The sequence below is a fragment of the Callionymus lyra genome, chromosome 1 (assembly GCF_982586985.1).
Source record: "Callionymus lyra chromosome 1, fCalLyr1.hap1.1, whole genome shotgun sequence".
Classification (NCBI taxonomy): domain Eukaryota; kingdom Metazoa; phylum Chordata; class Actinopteri; order Syngnathiformes; family Callionymidae; genus Callionymus; species Callionymus lyra.
The window spans coordinates 55,633,427-55,657,944 of record NC_141818.1 but is presented as its reverse complement, the minus strand read 5'-3'; the positions used below and the strand labels follow the sequence as shown (position 1 = coordinate 55,657,944).

The 24,518-nt window shown below is 34.1% G+C and overlaps 3 protein-coding genes across 4 annotated transcripts in view; all 3 read left to right on the top strand.

The window, feature by feature from the left end:
* The window catches only part of ghra (growth hormone receptor a), a 191,421-nt gene that overhangs the window by 100,742 nt on the left and 66,161 nt on the right, over window positions 1–24,518 (top strand). The window lies entirely within an intron of this gene.
* rimoc1 (rab7a interacting mon1-ccz1 complex subunit 1) lies at window positions 393–7,679 on the top strand. The gene is made up of 6 exons (XM_087779008.1): window positions 393–525; window positions 811–920; window positions 2,743–2,889; window positions 2,941–3,072; window positions 3,128–3,242; window positions 7,040–7,679. The coding sequence occupies exons 1-6, from the start codon at window positions 432–434 to the stop codon at window positions 7,273–7,275; spliced, it is 834 nt and encodes a 277-aa protein (XP_087635134.1). The 5' UTR covers window positions 393–431; the 3' UTR covers window positions 7,276–7,679.
* On the top strand, window positions 7,767–14,013 carry fbxo4 (F-box protein 4). Of its 2 annotated transcripts, XM_087785782.1 has the most exons (7): window positions 7,767–7,940; window positions 8,758–8,987; window positions 9,043–9,263; window positions 9,321–9,396; window positions 13,271–13,443; window positions 13,505–13,677; window positions 13,736–14,013. In XM_087785782.1, the coding sequence occupies exons 1-7, from the start codon at window positions 7,785–7,787 to the stop codon at window positions 13,826–13,828; spliced, it is 1,122 nt and encodes a 373-aa protein (XP_087641908.1). In that variant the 5' UTR covers window positions 7,767–7,784; the 3' UTR covers window positions 13,829–14,013. The 2 variants fall into 2 exon arrangements, with proteins under 2 accessions (XP_087641908.1, XP_087641898.1); XM_087785772.1 differs by having other exon boundaries at window positions 9,043–9,396.

The window sequence follows — 24,518 nt, the reverse complement described above, 5'->3', positions numbered from 1 at the left end:
ATATCTACAGTGTTACATACCAGAGCAGAGTATCGATGGTTCTCCTGCTTCTTTCTTTTTATTCCTCAAAAACACACAAACAAAATTAATTAGAAGGAAAAAAACAAAAACAAGCAGGAAATATAAGCAGGTAAACAAGTTTAATTGTTTGCATGAACAAGCTTTACGAGCTCAAGTGAAACAACAACAAATAATTCGATATAATAATCAGTGTTTAATGGATGCAAAAGGCTTCCGTAGATACACCTGTCACTGTTATCGCTCAGTTAATCATCACGACGTCGGAATTTGCCTAAACGTACCATTGAATGAAAACGAGGTTTTTAATAAATAAATATAAATACTTTGTTATGTTTACGAAAGCGCAGAAGTGACGCGTCGACACGTGACTAATCCCCGCGTCACGTGACTAATCCAGAGCAGCTCCAGTCATGGCCGACGACTACAGGCGACAAGGGTTCGAGTTGGAGAGACGGATCTTCGAGTTGGATATCAAGTGTTCTTCTCTCAAGGCAGAAAAACAAGGTTTGGTTGCAGCTCTTCACGTCACAGGCACGAGCGCATGTGTTACGTCACGTCAGAGCGTCATGAACGAGAGCATTAGCAGAGCTAGCTTGACGTGAGGAACATCTGAGGACCAACACACGTCCAGATCTTCTCTCATCTGTTCGCATCTGTTCGTATCTGTTCGTATCTGTTCGTATCTCTCGTATCTCCTTCATGTCTCATCCATCGCTGCATGTTAGCCGCGCGTTAGCTCGTCGCTAGCGTGACGTTTATTGTGGTGCTGACGTCACGATGCTCCCTCAGATGACGACTATCTTCTGAACGCGTCCTCGATCCTGGAGAAGCTGAAGAGTTGTTACCGACAAGGAGGAGATGGAAACAACCTGTCGAAGGTGCTCCAGGACTACACGCAGGTACGACATGAACTCATGTACACTCTTGTTTTCATTGTGTTCATGTTTGTGTTGTTCTTTGTGTGTCATGTTTGTTGTAGCGAACATAGTATCTTTGTGACTCCTGTCTCTGTCATATATGATAAACAAACATTATTATAATAAATAACATTATTATATTGTCGCTCTTGTGTCTCACAATGTTTGTAGAAAAACCAAACAATTAAAAGTAATCATTTTGCATCATGTTTACTGAGATAATATAAGTCTCTTGTTTTATATTTGGCTCCACGACTCAATGTGTTCAACTATCTGTGATGTCGTATCTTTTATCTTTTATTGTGTTTTTCTGGTTCACATGTGGATTGATTTGGTTTTTGTCTTTTTGCTACTGAAGAAGGTTGTGTTTATTCAAGAGTGTGTTGATGGATATCACGTTACAAGGATTGATATACAGTGATATATTGTGATAGTGTAGTAACAAGTATATATGTGTAGTATTGTCCAGTACTTGACTCTGGTGTTGTGATAGTGTAGTAACGAGTATATATGTGTAGTATTGTCCAGTACTTGACTCTGGTGTTGTGATAGTGTAGTAACAAGTATATATGTGTAGTATTGTCCAGTACTTGACTCTGGTGTTGTGATAGTGTAGTAACAAGTATATATGTGTAGTATTGTCCAGTACTTGACTCTGGTGTTGTGATAGTGTAGTAACAAGTATATATGTGTAGTATTGTCCAGTACTTGACTCTGGTGTTGTGATAGTGTAGTAACAAGTATATATGTGTAGTATTGTCCAGTACTTGACTCTGGTGTTGTGATAGTGTAGTAACAAGTATATATGTGTAGTATTGTCCAGTACTTGACTCTGGTGTTGTGATAGTGTAGTAACAAGTATATATGTGTAGTATTGTCCAGTACTTGACTCTGGTGTTGTGATAGTGTAGTAACAAGTATATATGTGTAGTATTGTCCAGTACTTGACTCTGGTGTTGTGATAGTGTAGTAACAAGTATATATGTGTAGTATTGTCCAGTACTTGACTCTGGTGTTGTGATAGTGTAGTAACAAGTATATATGTGTAGTATTGTCCAGTACTTGACTCTGGTGTTGTGATAGTGTAGTAACAAGTATATATGTGTAGTATTGTCCAGTACTTGACTCTGGTGTTGTGATAGTGTAGTAACAAGTATATATGTGTAGTATTGTCCAGTACTTGATTCTGGTGTTGTGATAGTTTAGTAACAAGTATATATGTGTAGTATTGTCCAGTACTTGACTCTGGTGTTGTGATAGTGTAGTAACAAGTATATATGTGTAGTATTGTCTAGTGTTGTGATAGTGTAGTAACAAGTATATATCTGTAGTATTGTCCAGTACTTGACTCTGGTGTTGTAGTATTTTCAGACCACATGACTCTTGAAGTCGTAACTACTTTCATTTGTTTTCAAATCAAAATATGTCCAAACATCAGCTTTAAAAGCTCCTGGACTCACTGTATCCTCTTGTCCTCAGTCATCATTCTTCCTTTAGCAGTGGAGGACGTAACGACTGCTGCCATCTAGAGGCCGGAAGTTTAATCGCAACACAAACATGGGCAAACACTGAATATTTTCATGTTAATTGTTGATTTATCGGTAAAAAAAAATAGATTAGTTCAATTGTATTATTATTAAAACATAAAAACTATGATTTGAAAGCTCAAATGAATACATTCAAAGTTGGTCCAGTGCAGTTAAATTTTGATATAAAGGTTATTCATATTTTCTCTACTGGAGACTGAAGTTATAAACTCTAGATGAAGTTGATGTTCAATGATGGAGGTTCATGTCTTGCTCAGGTCATCCTGGACATCACGTTCTATGAAGAGAACAAACTGGTGGACCAGGAGTTCCCCGAGGACTGCTCACCTTTCAAGATCCAGCAGCTGCTGCAGGACCTGACGGAGCCCGAGGTTCTGGCCGGGAGACTGGCCCCGGCACAAGAGGTAGGTGTTGAGGACCGGACGCGTGACATCTCTGAACCTGTGGCTCTGAAGGTGCAGTCCATGCTGGGTCTGGAGCTGCTGGAGTGTCTCTACTGGAGACGTGGAGCTCTGCTCTACATGTACTGCCACACCCTGCACCAGAGGAAACAGTGGATCAAGAAGAACAAAGAAACGTTTCTGAAGGTACCTCACGGTCGACGCTTCAGTCGCGTGTTCTTCAGCTGCCGTGTGTGTCCAGTGTATCCAGGAAGGTGTTCGCTACCTGATGAGGATGCTGCAGGTGAGGAACTCTGTGAAGCTCAACGACGGCGTCGTGCTGCATGACACGGCCACGGCCAACTTCCTGTCTGAAGGTACTTCTGTCTCGAGACGCCGTTTTCTACAGAGAAATATTAGGATTATTGTTGTAACTTTTGATTTGATGCCTTTATCTTTACAAGAGTTTTCTGTCAGTAAAAACACGATCTCTGCACTTGACTTGTTTTCTAAAATGGTGTCGATGAAAACCTAAGAAAACAATGTTCAGTCCAAATATTTATTGAACATGAATAATGAAGATATTAATCAAAAATAAAAGATCAAACATTAGATTCAACAGGTTTTCGTTGAATGTTTGTTATTTCAACCTTGTTTTTCGTCACACGTGTCAACATTTTTTATCATCCTAACGTCCTTTGTTTACGTTTAAATTAAATGTGTATAAAAGCATGTTTTTTAAACCATTTTATTTATGTTAAATTAACGTTCAATTATTCACAGCATTGTGTTGCGTTTAAACTTCCGGCCTCTAGATGGCAGCAGTCATCAGCTGACAAAGCTAACAGTTGTCATGCTAGCTGCCTCTTAGCAACATTAGTTGCTAACAGTAGTGTTTGAAGAGACTTGACTGACGTGTCTTTTGACAAAAACATCTTCACTTTGATCTCAACTACGAGGTGTCTCTCAACAACCCGAACGTCTCCCGTCATACTTTGCCGCCCAGCCGACCAATCACAGCTGTGGATGACTTTCGACAACATAGATGTAGAATTTAAATACAGTCATGTGTCGACCAATCAGACGTCATTAGAGTAAGTAAGTAATGGTTATTAGTAAAGATGTTTCCAGACCAGGGTCACGAAGAACTTTAACAATCAAAACAAGTTAAAATATAAACTTTGAAATATCAACATAAGACAAACACAGCAGCAACAAGAAAGTGAAGAAACAAATCAAAGTGTTTGTTTTGAGATGTTTCTTGAAGGAGTCAGTAGATCATCAAACACAGATGTTTCTTGAAGGAGTCAGTAGATCATCAAACACACATGTTTCTTGAAGGAGTCAGTAGATCATCAAACACACATGTTTCTTGAAGGAGTCAGTAGATCATCAAACACAGATGTTTCTTGAAGGAGTCAGTAGATCATCAAACACACATGTTTCTTAAAGGAGTCAGTAGATCATCAAACACACATGTTTCTTGAAGGAGTCAGTAGATCATCAAACACAGATGTTTCTTGAAGGAGTCAGTAGATCATCAAACACACATGTTTCTTGAAGGAGTCAGTAGATCATCAAACACACATGTTTCTTGAAGGAGTCAGTAGATCATCAAACACAGATGTTTCTTGAAGGAGTCAGTAGATCATCAAACACACATGTTTCTTGAAGGAGTCAGTAGATCATCAAACACATGTTTCTTGAAGGAGTCAGTAGATCATCAAACACATGTTTCTTGAAGGAGTCAGTAGATCATCAAACACACATGTTTCTTGAAGGAGTCAGTAGATCATCAAACACACATGTTTCTTGAAGGAGTCAGTAGATCATCAAACACAGATGTTTCTTGAAGGAGTCAGTAGATCATCAAACACAGAGATGTTTCTTGAAGGAGTCAGTAGATCATCAAACACAGATGTTTCCTGAAGGAGTCAGTAGATCATCAAACACAGATGTTTCTTGAAGGAGTCAGTAGATCATCAAACACACATGTTTCTTGAAGGAGTCAGTAGATCATCAAACACACATGTTTCTTGAAGGAGTCAGTAGATCATCAAACACAGATGTTTCTTAAAGGAGTCAGTAGATCATCAAACACACATGTTTCTTGAAGGAGTCAGTAGATCATCAAACACAGATGTTTCCTGAAGGAGTCAGTAGATCATCAAACACAGATGTTTCTTGAAGGAGTCAGTAGATCATCAAACACAGATGTTTCTTGAAGGAGTCAGTAGATCATCAAACACAGATGTTTCTTGAAGGAGTCAGTAGATCATCAAACACAGATGTTTCTTGAAGGAGTCAGTAGATCATCAAACACAGATGTTTCTTGAAGGAGTCAGTAGATCATCAAACACAGATGTTTCTTGAAGGAGTCAGTAGATCATCAAACACAGATGTTTCCTGAAGGAGTCAGTAGATCATCAAACACAGATGTTTCTTGAAGGAGTCAGTAGATCATCAAACACAGATGTTTCTTGAAGGAGTCAGTAGATCATCAAACACAGATGTTTCTTGAAGGAGTCAGTAGATCATCAAACACAGATGTTTCTTGAAGGAGTCAGTAGATCATCAAACACACATGTTTCTTGAAGGAGTCAGTAGATCATCAAACACAGATGTTTCTTGAAGGAGTCAGTAGATCATCAAACACAGATGTTTCTTGAAGGAGTCAGTAGATCATCAAACACAGATGTTTCTTGAAGGAGTCAGTAGATCATCAAACACAGATGTTTCTTAAAGGAGTCAGTAGATCATCAAACACAGATGTTTCTTAAAGGAGTCAGTAGATCATCAAACACACATGTTTCTTAAAGGAGTCAGTAGATCATCAAACACACATGTTTCTTGAAGGAGTCAGTAGATCATCAAACACAGATGTTTCCTGAAGGAGTCAGTAGATCATCAAACACAGATGTTTCTTGAAGGAGTCAGTAGATCATCAAACACAGATGTTTCTTGAAGGAGTCAGTAGATCATCAAACACAGATGTTTCTTGAAGGAGTCAGTAGATCATCAAACACAGATGTTTCTTGAAGGAGTCAGTAGATCATCAAACACAGATGTTTCTTGAAGGAGTCAGTAGATCATCAAACACAGATGTTTCTTGAAGGAGTCAGTAGATCATCAAACACAGATGTTTCTTGAAGGAGTCAGTAGATCATCAAACACAGATGTTTCTTGAAGGAGTCAGTAGATCATCAAACACGGATGTTTCTTGAAGGAGTCAGTAGATCATCAAACACAGATGTTTCTTGAAGGAGTCAGTAGATCATCAAACACAGATGTTTCTTGAAGGAGTCAGTAGATCATCAAACACAGATGTTTCCTGAAGGAGTCAGTAGATAATCAAACACAGATGTTTCTTGAAGGAGTCAGTAGATCATCAAACACAGATGTTTCTTGAAGGAGTCAGTAGATCATCAAACACAGATGTTTCTTGAAGGAGTCAGTAGATCATCAAACACAGATGTTTCTTGAAGGAGTCAGTAGATCATCAAACACAGATGTTTCTTGAAGGAGTCAGTAGATCATCAAACACAGATGTTTCTTGAAGGAGTCAGTAGATCATCAAACACAGAGATGGTTCCAAAGCTTAGGAGCAACAGTCTGGAAGGATTTCTCTCCTCTGGTCCGGAAGTTCAGGAACCATCAGTAGATTCTGATCCACAGACCTCAGAGCCCGAGCTGGGGTGTAAGTCTGGATCAGATCATGAAGGTCTGACCATGAATAGATCTGAAAGTAAGAACCAGAATTTTCAAATGATCCTGAAAGAAACTGGTGAAGAGTTTGAAGGAGAAATGTAAGTTCTTCTACTAAAGCGGCTCAGAATTCAGAGTTTTGTATGAACTCGACCCTGAACTTTATCATCAACAATCACCAAAGTTTCAGTTTTGTCCACATTTAGCTTCAAAGTGTTTTCTCTCATTGTTTGATTTCTAAACACTTGACTAAGTTCAGCCTCTGATCAGTTGATCAACAGTAGATCTGATGTCATCACAGAGCCGTGTGCAGAAAGGCATCATGGGAGTTGAGAGTTTTGACCATAAGTCACGTGTCGTCAGTGTCTTCACTAAGTTTAACGTCATGTTTGTAACAAACAGTCGAAGCTTCAACATGTGGTTCTGTGTGAAGAGTCTGGACCTCAGGCTTCACTACGTCTCTTCTCAGGCATCTTCTCGGACACGCACCTGCTGACCATGATGTACATCGGGGAGATGTGCTTCTGGGCCGTCAAGTACGAGGACTGCGGCGCCGACCACGTGGATCATAAAGAAGACCGGCTTCACTTCCGGGACATTGGCACTCAGATCCTGAACAAGTACGTCCTGGCCTGTGAGGGGCCTCTGCACGGCCAGGGCTGGAACACGGAGAACGCCAAGGAGATCCTGAGCATCCTGCAGTGATCCCGGCCTCGGATCCCAGACCAGTATTCGGCGAGACGACCTCCAGTCCAGACGCTCGTCTCACGCCAAACCCGCGTCCACTCGTGGTCACGTGACGGCGGATCATTTCTTTCCCTTTTTTATTCCCGTCTGTGCTGGACCAGCAGCGGCAGACGTCTGTTTAACGCTAAGAATGTGTTATAATAACATTAATATTAATATAAAGAAGAATGAAAACAGTATTTTTGTTTTTTTACCATTAGTTGAGCATATGTTGTTTTATTTATTTACATGTTGCTTTGAATCTATGTTTGCAACATTTAACACTAAGATGTTCTTCATGTTCACGACGCACATGTTCCTTTTCTTTGACACTTTGTTGTTTTTTAATGTCCGTGTTGACAATAAACCGCGTTCTTTTACGAGTCACGTCATCGTTCGTTCGGAACTTCATCTCCCAGAATGCAGCGCGGCTGCAACAACACGGAAGCGCTGGTTGGACTGAACACGTCACGAGATAAAAGATAAAGATGTCAGGAGCTGATCTAGTGAGCGAGTCTGTCGTGATCCGGAGTTTGAGACGTTTTAGAGAAAAATATTTTCCTCCAAAAGGTAAAGTTTGTGAAGATGAAGCAGGTTTGGATCCTTCAGAGACTTTACATCCGGGCTCTTTGGACAACCTGCCGGTGAGACTAACTAAAGTGTTATTGATCAACTCTGAAGTTTTTAACTAGTTAGTGATCAACTCTGAAGTTTTTAACTAGTTATTGATCAACTCTGAAGTTTTTAACTAGTTAGTTAGTTGGTTTAGATGAGTTTAAATCACTGTCGTCGTGTTGTCACGTGATCACACCCGTCACTCCACCTGTGATTGTTTTGACATGTTTTCTTTAAATCGACTTGATCACAACAAATGTTTGTCAAAGATTTAAACATGATAATCAGAAGTTAATTATTAACCAACATGTATTTAAAAAATAAAACTTTAAGAAACAAAAAGAAAAAGTGCTTGAAGAAGGAAATGAATGTTTTGAAAATATTCAACCATGAATCCAAGAGTAGATAAATAGTTATTATAATATATATTACTGTGTCTGTGTTGTTTTGACCTTTTAAGTATTAATTTTATTCAGTATTTGTTTGATTGTTTAAGCGCTTTGTGACCCTGGTCTGGAAAGCTATATAAATACTAATTACTTACTTATATATATGATGAGTTATACATATAATATATATATATATATATATATAAGTAGCTTCAATCTTTCTCTTAGAACTATCAACATCTGACCACTAGATGGCGTGAGAGAACTGACGAGTGTGTTTATTGTTTTAGTAAATTATCGTTTTTCTTCCAAATCTTCTTGTAAATTATATTCAGTTTTAAATGTAATTTTCTTAAACAATATAAAACGAGCGCGAGGAAAGATTCTAAAACTCTGATTCAAGTTCTGAAGAACCTAAAGCTGCAAAAGTCAAAGCACTCTGACCTTTGACCTTAAGGTGGACCTGCACTTCGTGATCATGACCTTCATGTCACCTCTGGACATCTGTCGTCTGGGCGCCACCAGCCGGTACTGGAGGGCGTTGGTTCGAGACCCTCTGCTGTGGAGGTTCTTCCTGCTGCGGGACATGCCCACCTGGACCTCCATCGATCACATGACCATGCCTCAGCTGGAGCTCCTGGACGCCCCTCTGACCAGAGGAGAAGACCAGCCGGACTTCATGTCCGAGTCAGTATCTTCTCTCTCCTCCGAGCCCGCCGGACACTCACCTTGGCGTCCTCAGGTACCTGAGGTCGTGTCCCTCCTGCAGACAAAGATGGCTTCCGTCTCGACCCGCATTCCAGGTCCTGACCTCGTTCCTGAACTCTCTGGTCGCGGCTCCGGAGCCTCGTTACGCCATGTTGGGCCCCGGCATGGAGCAGCTGGACGTCTCTCTGGTCAGCAGACTCTTGAACTCGCCTCACGTCCTGCTCGTCTCTGGAACCTCCCGCCGACAGATCAACGGTCAGTCTGACCCGACATCGCTGTTGGATTCATGGTCTCACAGAACTTTCTTTCCAGGCGTCGGTTCAGGGATCAGTTTCATCTACAGAGAGACTCACAGATTCAACATCTTAACTCTTTACTCGACAAACAGGTGAAACATTTGTTCATTTTAATGTCATTTATATGTTACAACATCTGTGACTGTTGATGGAACCAGAACCAGTTTCATCAACACATGATTTAAACCTTGTTAATGTATGAATATCATCTTTTTTATTGTGATTTAGCTTTTTTTATCTTACTTTTCAACTATAATCCAACAATTTCAACTATAATCAAACAATTTAAACTATAATCAAACAATTTTAAACTATAATCAAACAATTTTCAACTATAATCAAACAATTTCAACTATAATCAAACAATTTTAAACTATAATCAAACAATTTTCAACTATAATCAAACAATTTCAACTATAATCAAACAATTTTCAACTATAATCAAACAATTTAAACTATAATCAAACAATTTTAAACTATAATCAAACAATTTTCAACTATAATCCAACAATTTCAACTATAATCAAACAATTTTCAACTATAATCAAACAATTTTCAACTATAATCAAACAATTTCAACTATAATCAAACAATTTTAAACTATAATCAAACAATTTTCAACTATAATCAAACAATTTCAACTATAATCAAACAATTTTCAACTATAATCAAACAATTTCAACTATAATCAAACAATTTTAACTATAATCAAACAATTTCAACTATAATCAAACAATTTCAACTATAATCAAACAATTTCAACTATAATCCAACAATTTAAACTATAATCAAACAATTTTAACTATAATCAAACAATTTCAACTATAATCAAACAATTTCAACTATAATCAAACAATTTTAACTATAATCAAACAATTTTAACTATAATCAAACAATTTCAACTATAATCAAACAATTTCAACTATAATCAAACAATTTCAACTATAATCAAACAATTTCAACTATAATCAAACAATTTTAACTATAATCAAACAATTTTAACTATAATCAAACAATTTCAACTATAATCAAACAATTTTAACTATAATCAAACAATTTTAACTATAATCAAACAATTTTAACTATAATCAAACAATTTTAACTATAATCAAACAATTTCAACTATAATCAAACAATTTTCAACTATAATCAAACAATTTTCAACTATAATCAAACAATTTTCAACTATAATCAAACAATTTCAACTATAATCAAACAATTTTAAACTATAATCAAACAATTTCAACTATAATCAAAAAATTTTAAACTATAATCAAACAATTTCAACTATAATCAAACAATTTTAAACTATAATCAAACAATTTAAACTATAATCAAACAATTTTAACTATAATCAAACAATTTCAACTATAATCAAACAATTTTCAACTATAATCAAACAATTTTCAACTATAATCAAACAATTTCAACTATAATCAAACAATTTTAAACTATAATCAAACAATTTTCAACTATAATCAAACAATTTCAACTATAATCAAACAATTTTCAACTATAATCAAACAATTTCAACTATAATCAAACAATTTTAACTATAATCAAACAATTTCAACTATAATCAAACAATTTCAACTATAATCAAACAATTTCAACTATAATCCAACAATTTAAACTATAATCAAACAATTTTAACTATAATCAAACAATTTCAACTATAATCAAACAATTTCAACTATAATCAAACAATTTTAACTATAATCAAACAATTTTAACTATAATCAAACAATTTCAACTATAATCAAACAATTTCAACTATAATCAAACAATTTCAACTATAATCAAACAATTTTAACTATAATCAAACAATTTTAACTATAATCAAACAATTTCAACTATAATCAAACAATTTTAACTATAATCAAACAATTTTAACTATAATCAAACAATTTTAACTATAATCAAACAATTTTAACTATAATCAAACAATTTCAACTATAATCAAACAATTTTAACTATAATCAAACAATTTTAACTATAATCAAACAATTTTAACTATAATCAAACAATTTTAACTATAATCAAACAATTTAAACTATAATCAAACAATTTCAACTATAATCAAACAATTTAAACTATAATCAAACAATTTTAACTATAATCAAACAATTTCAACTATAATCAAACAATTTAAACTATAATCAAACAATTTTAACTATAATCAAACAATTTTAACTATAATCAAACAATTTTAACTATAATCAAACAATTTAAACTATAATCAAACAATTTTAACTATAATCAAACAATTTCAACTAAAATCAAACAATTTCAACTATAATCAAACATTTTCAACTATAATCAAACAATTTTCAACTATAATCAAACATTTTCAACTATAATCCAACAATTTTCAACTATAATCAAACATTTTCAACTATAATCAAACAATTTTCAACTATAATCAAACATTTTCAACTATAATCCAACAATTTAAACTATAATCAAACAATTTAAACTATAATCCAACAATTTTCAACTATAATCCAACAATTTAAACTATAATCCAACAATTTTCAACTATAATCCAACAATTTTCAACTATAATCCAACAATTTTCAACTATAATCCAACAATTTTCAACTATAATCAAACAATTTAAACTATAATCCAACAATTTTAACTATAATCAAACAATTTAAACTATAATCCAACAATTTAAACTATAATCAAACAATTTAAACTATAATCAAACAATTTCAACTATAATCCAACAATTTTCAACTATAATCCAACAATTTTCAACTATAATCAAACAATTTAAACTATAATCCAACAATTTTAACTATAATCAAACAATTTAAACTATAATCAAACAATTTTAACTATAATCAAACAATTTAAACTATAATCAAACAATTTTAACTATAATCAAACAATTTAAACTATAATCAAACAATTTTCAACTATAATCCAACAATTTTCAACTATAATCAAACATTTTCAACTATAATCAAACAATTTTCAACTATAATCAAACAATTTTCAACTATAATCAAACATTTTCAACTATAATCAAACAATTTTCAACTATAATCAAACAATTTTAACTATAATCAAACAATTTAAACTATAATCAAACAATTTCAACTATAATCCAACAATTTTCAACTATAATCCAACAATTTTCAACTATAATCAAACAATTTAAACTATAATCCAACAATTTTAACTATAATCAAACAATTTAAACTATAATCAAACAATTTCAACTATAATCCAACAATTTTCAACTATAATCAAACAATTTTCAACTATAATCCAACAATTTTCAACTATAATCAAACATTTTCAACTATAATCAAACAATTTTCAACTATAATCAAACATTTTCAACTATAATCAAACAATTTTCAACTATAATCAAACATTTTCAACTATAATCAAACAATTTTCAACTATAATCAAACATTTTCAACTATAATCAAACAATTTTCAACTATAATCAAACAATTTTCAACTATAATCAAACATTTTCAACTATAATCAAACAATTTTCAACTATAATCAAACAATTTTAACTATAATCAAACAATTTAAACTATAATCAAACAATTTCAACTATAATCCAACAATTTTCAACTATAATCCAACAATTTTCAACTATAATCAAACAATTTAAACTATAATCCAACAATTTTAACTATAATCAAACAATTTAAACTATAATCAAACAATTTCAACTATAATCCAACAATTTTCAACTATAATCAAACAATTTTCAACTATAATCCAACAATTTTCAACTATAATCAAACATTTTCAACTATAATCAAACAATTTTCAACTATAATCAAACATTTTCAACTATAATCAAACAATTTTCAACTATAATCAAACATTTTCAACTATAATCAAACAATTTTCAACTATAATCAAACATTTTCAACTATAATCAAACAATTTTCAACTATAATCAAACAATTTTCAACTATAATCCAACTGCAGGGCTGAGCGGGAAAGAGCAAAGATGTTGAGACGATACTCGAGTGAAAAACTCTTCACGAGGGAAGGAAGCGATGCTTCTGGTCAGTCGGTCTACAGACCAGCAGCTCAGGTGCAGCAGGTCTGTGAGGAGGTCGACGGGTTCATCTACGTGGTCAACGCCGAGGCCTGCACAGGTTGACACTGACTCACCAGGAGATGTTTCTCCTGCTGAACTGAAGATCTCGTCTCTGCCAGATGAACGAGAGTTCGCTCAGATCCGAGCTCTTCTCGACCACGGCAGGGTCTCGACCCCGCGACCTCTGCTGGTCCTCTCCTGCACCTCCTCGGAGGTCGTGTCCGGCGGCTCGGTTCACTGTGTGGACGTGGCTCGGAGGCTCGGTCTGTCTCAGCTGGAGAACCCCTGGAGGGTAGGAGAGTGAACGTGTCCTGAAGAGGTCAAAGGTCACAAGTGTGTTTGTCTCTCAGGTGCAGGACACCGTGGTGGACTCGCTGACGGGTCTGCTGGACGGGATCTCGTGGCTGCTCAGGTGCTCCGGGGTCCACGTCCGTGACGACTAGTGCTGCTGTCGTCATGGCAACACTTCTAGTCCATCCTTTTGTGTTTGAACCTGCAGGTGTCGTTTGTGTTGACGACGTTCAACACTTTTGTGTATTTGTTTCAAGTCAGTTTTTAAATGACGTGTCGTTTGTAGAATCACGAACATTCACCGATGTTCAAGTATAAAATAATCATATCAAACCATCATCTATCGTCAGTCACTTCCTCCTGGAGGACCTTCAGGTCTTCGTCTCGTTGATTTCTTCTCGTCATCTCCTCATTAGCGTTAACTTCCTGATTTGTATTCCATGTTAAGAGGCAACATGGAGATGATCTGCAGGATACTTTCTCTCATTAAGTTCAGCATCTTCTTAATTGTGTTGTTTTGCACATGATGTTTCTCTCCTGCTGGAGCCTCTCGTCCTCCTCGCTTCCTGCTCCTGCTGTGAAGCCAGAGATGGAGGTCAGTGCTGGAGGTCAGTGCTGGAGGTCAGTGCTGGAGGTCAGCGCTGGAGGTCAGTGCTGGAGGTCAGTGCTGGAGGTCAGTGCTGGAGGTCAGTGCTGGAGGTCAGCGCTGGAGGTCAGTGCTGGAGGTCAGTGCTGGAGGTCAGCGCTGGAGGTCAGTGCTGGAGGTCAGTGCTGGAGGTCAGTGCTGGAGGTCAGTGCTGGAGGTCAGCGCTGGAGGTCAGCGCTGGAGGTCAGTGCTGGAGGTCAGTGCTGGAGGTCAGTGCTGGAGGTCAGCGCTGGAGGTCAGCGCTGGAGGTCAGCGCTGGAGGTCAGTGCTGGAGGTCAGCGCTGGAGGTCAGCGCTGGAGGTCAGCGCTGGAGGTCAGCGCTGGAGGTCAGTGCTGGAGGTCAGCGCTGGAGGTCAGCGCTGGAGGTCAGTGCTGGAGGTCAGCGCTGGAGGTCAGTGCTGGAGCTGCTCCTGACTCGAGTGACGTCATTGTGACGGTTCGAGTCATTACCGACTCAAAGACCCTTGAGTCATTACCGACTCAGAGACCCTTGAGTCATTACCGACTCAGAGACCCTTGAGTCATTACCGACTCAAAGACCCTTGAGTCATTACCGACTCAGAGACCCTTGAGTCATTACCGACTCAAAGACCCTTGAGTCATTACCGACTCAGAGACCCTTGAGTCATTACCGACTCAGAGACCCTTGAGTCATTACGACTCAGAGACCCTTGAGTCATTACCGACTCAGAGACCCTTGAGTCATTACGACTCAGAGACCCTTGAGTCATTACCGACTCAGAGACCCTTGAGTCATTACGACTCAGAGACCCTTGAGTCATTACCGACTCAGAGACCCTTGAGTCATTACCGACTCAGAGACCCTTGAGTCATTACCGACTCAGAGACCCTTGAGTCATTACCGACTCAAAGACCCTTGAGTCATTACCGACTCAGAGACCCTTGAGTCATTACCGACTCAGAGACCCTTGAGTCATTACCGACTCAAAGACCCTTGAGTCATTACCGACTCAGAGACCCTTGAGTCATTACCGACTCAGAGACCCTTGAGTCATTACGACTCAGAGACCCTTGAGTCATTACCGACTCAGAGACCCTTGAGTCATTACGACTCAGAGACCCTTGAGTCATTACCGACTCAGAGACCCTTGAGTCATTACTGACTCAGAGACCCTTGAGTCATTACCGACTCAGAGACCCTTGAGTCATTACCGACTCAAAGACCCTTGAGTCATTACCGACTCAGAGACCCTTGAGTCATTACCGACTCAGAGACCCTTGAGTCATTACCGACTCAGAGACCCTTGAGTCATTACGACTCAGAGACCCTTGAGTCATTACCGACTCAGAGACCCTTGAGTCATTACGACTCAGAGACCCTTGAGTCATTACCGACTCAGAGACCCTTGAGTCATTACCGACTCAGAGACCCTTGAGTCATTACCGACTCAAAGACCCTTGAGTCATTACCGACTCAGAGACCCTTGAGTCATTACCGACTCAGAGACCCTTGAGTCATTACCGACTCAGAGACCCTTGAGTCATTACGACTCAGAGACCCTTGAGTCATTACCGACTCAGAGACCCTTGAGTCATTACGACTCAGAGACCCTTGAGTCATTACCGACTCAGAGACCCTTGAGTCATTACCGACTCAGAGACCCTTGAGTCATTACCGACTCAAAGACCCTTGAGTCATTACCGACTCAGAGACCCTTGAGTCATTACCGACTCAGAGACCCTTGAGTCATTACCGACTCAGAGACCCTTGAGTCATTACCGACTCAAAGACCCTTGAGTCATTACCGACTCAGAGACCCTTGAGTCATTACGACTCAGAGACCCTTGAGTCATTACCGACTCAGAGACCCTTGAGTCATTACGACTCAGAGACCCTTGAGTCATTACCGACTCAGAGACCCTTGAGTCATTACGACTCAGAGACCCTTGAGTCATTACCGACTCAGAGACCCTTGAGTCATTACCGACTCAGAGACCCTTGAGTCATTACCGACTCAGAGACCCTTGAGTCATTACGACTCAGAGACCCTTGAGTCATTACGACTCAGAGACCCTTGAGTCATTACCGACTCAGAGACCCTTGAGTCATTACCGACTCAAAGACCCTTGAGTCATTACCGACTCAGAGACCCTTGAGTCATTACCGACTCAAAGACCCTTGAGTCATTACCGACTCAGAGACCCTTGAGTCATTACCGACTCAAAGACCCTTGAGTCATTACCGACTCAGAGACCCTTGAGTCATTACCGACTCAGAGACCCTTGAGTCATTACCGACTCAGAGACCCTTGAGTCATTACCGACTCAAAGACCCTTGAGTCATTACCGACTCAGAGACCCTTGAGTCATTACCGACTCAGAGACCCTTGAGTCATTACCGACTCAGAGACCCTTGAGTCATTACGACTCAGAGACCCTTGAGTCATTACCGACTCAGAGACCCTTGAGTCATTACGACTCAGAGACCCTTGAGTCATTACCGACTCAGAGACCCTTGAGTCATTACCGACTCAAAGACCCTTGAGTCATTACCGACTCAGAGACCCTTGAGTCATTACCGACTCAGAGACCCTTGAGTCATTACGACTCAGAGACCCTTGAGTCATTACCGACTCAGAGACCCTTGAGTCATTACTGACTCAGAGACCCTTGAGTCATTACCGACTCAAAGACCCTTGAGTCATTACCGACTCAGAGACCCTTGAGTCATTACCGACTCAGAGACCCTTGAGTCATTACGACTCAGAGACCCTTGAGTCATTACCGACTCAGAGACCCTTGAGTCATTACGACTCAGAGACCCTTGAGTCATTACCGACTCAGAGACCCTTGAGTCATTACCGACTCAGAGACCCTTGAGTCATTACCGACTCAGAGACCCTTGAGTCATTACGACTCAGAGACCCTTGAGTCATTACGACTCAGAGACCCTTGAGTCATTACCGACTCAGAGACCCTTGAGTCATTACGACTCAGAGACCCTTGAGTCATTACCGACTCAGAGACCCTTGAGTCATTACCGACTCAAAGACCCTTGAGTCATTACCGACTCAGAGACCCTTGAGTCATTACCGACTCAAAGACCCTTGAGTCATTACCGACTCAGAGACCCTTGAGTCATTACCGACTCAAAGACCCTTGAGTCATTACGACTCAAAGACCCTTGAGTCATTACGACTCAGGTACATGTCATGACTCTCGTGCTTCACTTCACGGCTCAATAACAAACGTTGGTTTGTCAACATGTCAAAGTTCACTGTGTAGATTGTGTTCTTTGTGTTTCTACACAATGAATCAACACATAGAGAACTTGTTACACACTGTTGTACTTCAACTACACACTCACATGACAATCATGACGATCATGAACACACACAATACAACTGAAAACACAATACAAATCTTGTGAAACTTATGAATTTAAACTTAAAAACACATGTGAACATATGAACATATAAACAAATCAACATTGAACATATGAACATGTGAACATATGAACATATAAACAAATCAACATTGAACATATGAACATATGAACATATAAACAAATCAACATTGAACATATGAACATATGAACGTATGAACGTATTAACATATGAACGTATTAACATATAAACAAATGAACATATAAACAATTCAACACATGAACATACAGTATAAACAGATGAACATATGATCATATGAACATATGAACGTTTAAACATATGAACGTATTAACATATGAACGTATTAACATATGAACAAATCAACACATGAACGTATTAACATATGATCATACAAACATATGAACATACAGACATGTGAACATATGAACAAATTAACATACAAACATGAACAAATCAACACATGAACACATGGACATCTAAACATATGAACAAATGAACATATGAACATATAAACAAATCAACATATGAACATATGAACATATGAACAAATCAACACATGAACATATGAACATATGAACATATGAACAAATGAACATATGAACATATGAACAAATCAACACATGAACATATGAACATATGAACATATGAACAAATGAACATATGAACATATGAACAAATCAACACATGAACATATGAACATATGAACAAATCAACACATGAACATATGAACAGATGAACATATGAACATATGAACAAATCAACATATGAACATATGAACATATGAACACATGAACATATGAACATATGAACAAATCAACACATGAACATATGAACATATGAACAAATCAACACATGAACATATAAACATATGAACATATGAACAAATCAACACATGAACATATGAACATATGAACAAATCAACACATGAACATATAAACATATGAACATATGAACAAATCAACACATGAACATATAAACATATGAACATATGAACAAATCAACACATGAACATATAAACATATGAACATATGAACAAATCAACACATGAACATATGAACATATGAACAAATCAACACATGAACATATAAACATATGAACATATGAACAAATCAACACATGAACATATGAACATATGAACAAATCAACACATGAACATATAAACATATGAACATATGAACAAATCAACACATGAACATATGAACATATGAACAAATCAACACATGAACATATAAACATATGAACATATGAACAAATCAACACATGAACATATGAACATATGAACAAATCAACACATGAACATATAAACATATGAACATATGAACAAATCAACACATGAACATATGAACATATGAACAAATCAACACATGAACATATAAACATATGAACATATGAACAAATCAACACATGAACATATAAACATATGAACATATGAACAAATCAACACATGAACATATAAACATATGAACATATGAACAAATCAACACATGAACATATGAACATATGAACAAATCAACACATGAACATATAAACATATGAACATATGAACAAATCAACACATGAACATATGAACATATGAACAAATCAACACATGAACATATAAACATATGAACATATGAACAAATCAACACATGAACATATGAACATATGAACAAATCAACACATGAACATATAAACATATGAACATATGAACAAATCAACACATGAACATATGAACATATGAACAAATCAACACATGAACATATAAACATATGAACATATGAACAAATCAACACATGAACATCTAAACATATGATCATACATGTGAAAATACAGACATGTGAACATATGAACAAATGAACATCTAAACATATGAACAAATGATCATCTAAACATATGAACAAATGATCATCTAAACATATGAACAAATGAACATCTAAACATATGATCCTACAGACATGAACACATGAATCTGACTCTAAATGAAACCATTCATGTGATGTATTTCAATGATGGTAACTATCGGTGGTGAAGGATAAGAGGAGTTCCTCAGGGATCCTTGTTTGGTCCACTTTTGTTTGATAAACGTAGAATAAACATTGAACCATTTCTCTGAGCATGAAGTTTGACGTTTATATTCTGGTGCATTTGATCAAATGATTTTATGGTTAATTGTAGTTTTGAGGAACAACTGTCGTCGTTGGATGATTTGAATAAATAAAAGATCTTCAGTCGTCAGAACGTGTTATTTGATCAAATGTTTCTGATTCTGTTCTTTGCTACATCGACGGTCAAAGATCACGAGGAACCACACGTGTGTTTGTGAAGATGTTCACGTCTGTGAGTGTGTTTGGAGAAGATCCTCGTGAAGGTCTCAGAGTCTGCAGGTTTACCTGTTGGTTGGTGGTCACATGTTGACTCACATGTTGGTCTATTGTATGGACCTTCTCACACTTTTGTCTCTGACCTCGTGCAGGATTTCATGGAAACAATATCCTGGTTGTTGTTAGAGATGAAGGTGTGGACCTGATCCACCACTTCTACATGTACACCAACCTTCAGTCAAACATCTACTGATGATACATTTGTGACAGAAGAAAATATCTTCATCCACTGAGAAGATCAGGAGTTGAAAGTGTCTTGACCTTCGACCTGGAAATGACCTCTTTCATCTCATCTAGTACTTGAAGTACTGATGTTTCTGAGTGGATCACATCAGGACTTGAACCACTACCTGGTCAGAACTTCATGAATCCTTGGTTATGTCAGAGAAATGTTCTTTAGTTTGAGTCCCAACAGAGCAGCCTTTGAGTGATGAGAGGGGGAGATTTAAATGACACTGGATTAAAGAAACATCACCACAACTGATTGGCTGGAAACCATTTTCAACTATAATCAAACCATTTTAACTATAATCAAACTATTTTAACTATAATCAAACAATTTTAACTATAATCAAACTATTTTAACTATAATCAAACTATTTTAACTATAATCAAACTATTTTAACTATAATCAAACTATTTTAACTATAATCAAACAATTTTCACCTATAATCCAACAATTTTCAACTATAATCCAACAATTTCAACTATAATCAAACAATTTTCAACTATAATCAAACAATTTTAACTATAATCAAACAATTTTAACTATAATCAAACAATTTTAACTATAATCAAACAATTTCAACTATAATCAAACAATTTTCAACTGTAATCAAACAATTTTCAACTATAATCAAACAATTTTCAACTATAATCCAACAATTTCAACTATAATCCAACAATTTCAACTATAATCAAACAATTTCAACTATAATCCAACAATTTTAACTATAATCAAACAATTTTCAAATATAATCAAACAATTTTCATCTATAATCAAACAATTTTAAACTATAATCAAACAATTTTAACTATAATCAAACAATTTTAACTATAATCAAACAATTTTCAACTATAATCAAACAATTTTCAACTATAATCAAACAATTTTAACTATAATTAAACAATTTTAAACTATAATCAAACAAATTTAACTATAATCAAACCATTTTAAACTATAATCAAACAATTTTAACTATAATCAAACAATTGTAACTATAATCAAACAATTTTAAAGTATAATCAAACAATTTTAACTATAATCAAACAATTTTAACTATAATCAAACAATTGTAACTATAATCAAACAATTTTAAAGTATAATCAAACAATTTTAACTATAATCAAACAATTTTAACTATAATCCAACAATTTAAACTATAATCAAACAATTTTAAACTATAATCCAACAATTTAAACTATAATCCAACAATTTTAACTATAATCAAACAATTTTCAACTATAATCAAACAATTTTCAACTGTAATCCAACAATTTTAACTATAATCCAACAATTTTAACTATAATCAAACAATTTTAAACTATAATCCAACAATTTTAACTATAATCCAACAATTTTCAACTATAATCAAACAATTTTCACCTATAATCCAACAATTTTAACTATAATCCAACAATTTTAACTATAATCCAACAATTTTATCTATAATCAAACAATTTTAAACTATAATCCAACAATTTAAACTATAATCCAACAATTTTAACTATAATCAAACAATTTTAACTATAATCCAACAATTTTAACTATAATCCAACAATTTAAACTATAATCAAACAATTTTAAACTATAATCCAACAATTTTAACTATAATCCAACAATTTTAACTATAATCCAACAATTTTAACTATAATCCAACAATTTAAACTATAATCAAACAATTTTAAACTATAATCCAACAATTTAAACTATAATCCAACAATTTAAACTATAATCAAACAATTTTAAACTATAATCCAACAATTTTAACTATAATCCAACAATTTTCAACTATAATCAAACAATTTTCAACTGTAATCAAACAATTTTAAACTATAATCCAACAATTTAAACTATAATCCAACAATTTTAAACTATAATCCAACAATTTAAACTATAATCCAACAATTTAAACTATAATCAAACAATTTTAAACTATAATCAAACAATTTTAACTATAATCCAACAATTTTAACTATAATCCAACAATTTTAAACTATAATCAAACAATTTTAACTATAATCCAACAATTTTAACTATAATCCAACAATTTTAAACTATAATCAAACAATTTTAACTATACTATAATCAAACAATTTTAAACTATAATCAAACAATTTTAACTATAATCCAACAATTTAAACTATAATCCAACAATTTTAACAATAATCAAACAATTTTAAACTATAATCAAACAATTTTAACTATAATCCAACAATTTTAACTATAATCAAACAATTTAAACTATAATCAAACAATTTTAACTATAATCCAACGATTTTAACTATAATCCAACAATTTTAACTATAATCAAACAATTTTAAACTATAATCCAACAATTTAAACTATAATCCAACAATTTTAACTATAATCAAACAATTTTAAACTATAATCCAACAATTTTAACTATAATCAAACAATTTTAAACTATAATCAAACAATTTTAACTATAATCCAACAATTTAACTATAATCAAACAATTTTAACTATAATCAAACAATTTTCACCTATAATCCAACAATTTAAACTATAATCCAACAATTTTAACTATAATCAAACAATTTTCCACTATAATCAAACCATTTTAACTATAATCAAACAATTTTAACTATAATCAAACAATTTTAACTATAATCAAACAATTTTCACCTATAATCCAACAATTTTAACTATAATCCAACAATTTTAACTATAATCAAACAATTTTAAACTATAATCCAACAATTTTAACTATAATCAAACAATTTTAAACTATAATCCAACAATTTTAACTATAATCCAACAATTTTAACTATAATCAAACCATTTTAACTATAATCAAACAATTTTCAACTATAATCCAACAATTTTAACTATAATCAAACAATTTTCAACTATAATCAAACCATTTTAACTATAATCCAACAATTTTAACTATAATCAAACAATTTTCAACTATAATCCAACAATTTTCAACTATAATCAAACAATTTTAACTATAATCAAACAATTTTAACTATAATCCAACAATTTTAACTATAATCAAACAATTTTAACTATAATCAAACAATTTTAACTATAATCAAACAATTTTCAACAATAATCAAACCATTTTAACTATAATCAAACAATTTTAACTATAATCCAACAATTTTAACTATAATCCAACAATTTTAACTATAATCAAACCATTTCAACTATAATCCAACAATTTTAACTATAATCAAACAATTTTCAACAATAATCAAACCATTTTAACTATAATCAAACAATTTTAACTATAATCAAACCATTTCAACTATAATCAAACAATTTTAACTATAATCAAACAATTTTAACTATAATCAAACCATTTCAACTATAATCAAACAATTTTAACTATAATCAAACAATTTTAACTATAATCAAACAATTTTAACTATAATCAAACAATTTTAACTATAATCAAACCATTTCAACTATAATCCAACAATTTTAACTATAATCAAACAATTTTCAACAATAATCAAACCATTTTAACTATAATCAAACAATTTTCAACAATAATCAAACCATTTAACTATAATCAAACAATTTTAACTATAATCAAACCATTTCAACTATAATCCAACAATTTTAACTATAATCAAACAATTTTCAACAATAATCAAACCATTTTAACTATAATCAAACAATTTTAACTATAATCAAACCATTTCAACTATAATCAAACAATTTAACTATAATCAAACAATTTTAACTATAATCAAACAATTTTAACTATAATCAAACCATTTCAACTATAATCAAACAATTTTAACTATAATCAAACAATTTTAACTATAATCAAACCATTTCAACTATAATCAAACAATTTTAACTATAATCCAACAATTTTAACTATAATCAAACAATTTTCAACAATAATCAAACCATTTTAACTATAATCAAACAATTTTAACTATAATCAAACAATTTTAACTATAATCAAACAATTTAACTATAATCAAACCATTTCAACTATAATAAAACAATTTTAACTATAATCAAACAATTTCAACTATAATCAAACAATTTTAACTATAATCAAACAATTTTAACTATAATCAAACAATTTCAACTATAATCAACAATTTCAACTATAATCAAACCATTTTAACTATAATCAACAATTTAAACTATAATCAAACAATTTTAACTATAATCAACAATTTCAACTATAATCAAACAATTTCAACTATAATCAAACACTTTTCAACTATAATCAAACAATTTTAAACTATAATCAAA

Bases quoted from the DNA above. Each gene is read 5' to 3' on its own strand.
- rimoc1 (XM_087779008.1), top strand. From the start codon at position 432: ATGGCCGACGACTACAGGCGACAAGGGTTCGAGTTGGAGAGACGGATC. The intron at 3,073-3,127 runs GTACCTCACGGT...GTGTGTGTCCAG, and splicing joins ACAAAGAAACGTTTCTGAAG to TGTATCCAGGAAGGTGTTCG. The intron at 3,243-7,039 runs GTACTTCTGTCT...GTCTCTTCTCAG, and splicing joins GGCCAACTTCCTGTCTGAAG to GCATCTTCTCGGACACGCAC.
- fbxo4 (XM_087785772.1), top strand. From the start codon at position 7,785: ATGTCAGGAGCTGATCTAGTGAGCGAGTCTGTCGTGATCCGGAGTTTG. The intron at 8,988-9,042 runs GTCAGTATCTTC...TGGCGTCCTCAG, and splicing joins CAGCCGGACTTCATGTCCGA to GTACCTGAGGTCGTGTCCCT. The intron at 13,678-13,735 runs GTAGGAGAGTGA...TTTGTCTCTCAG, and splicing joins AGCTGGAGAACCCCTGGAGG to GTGCAGGACACCGTGGTGGA.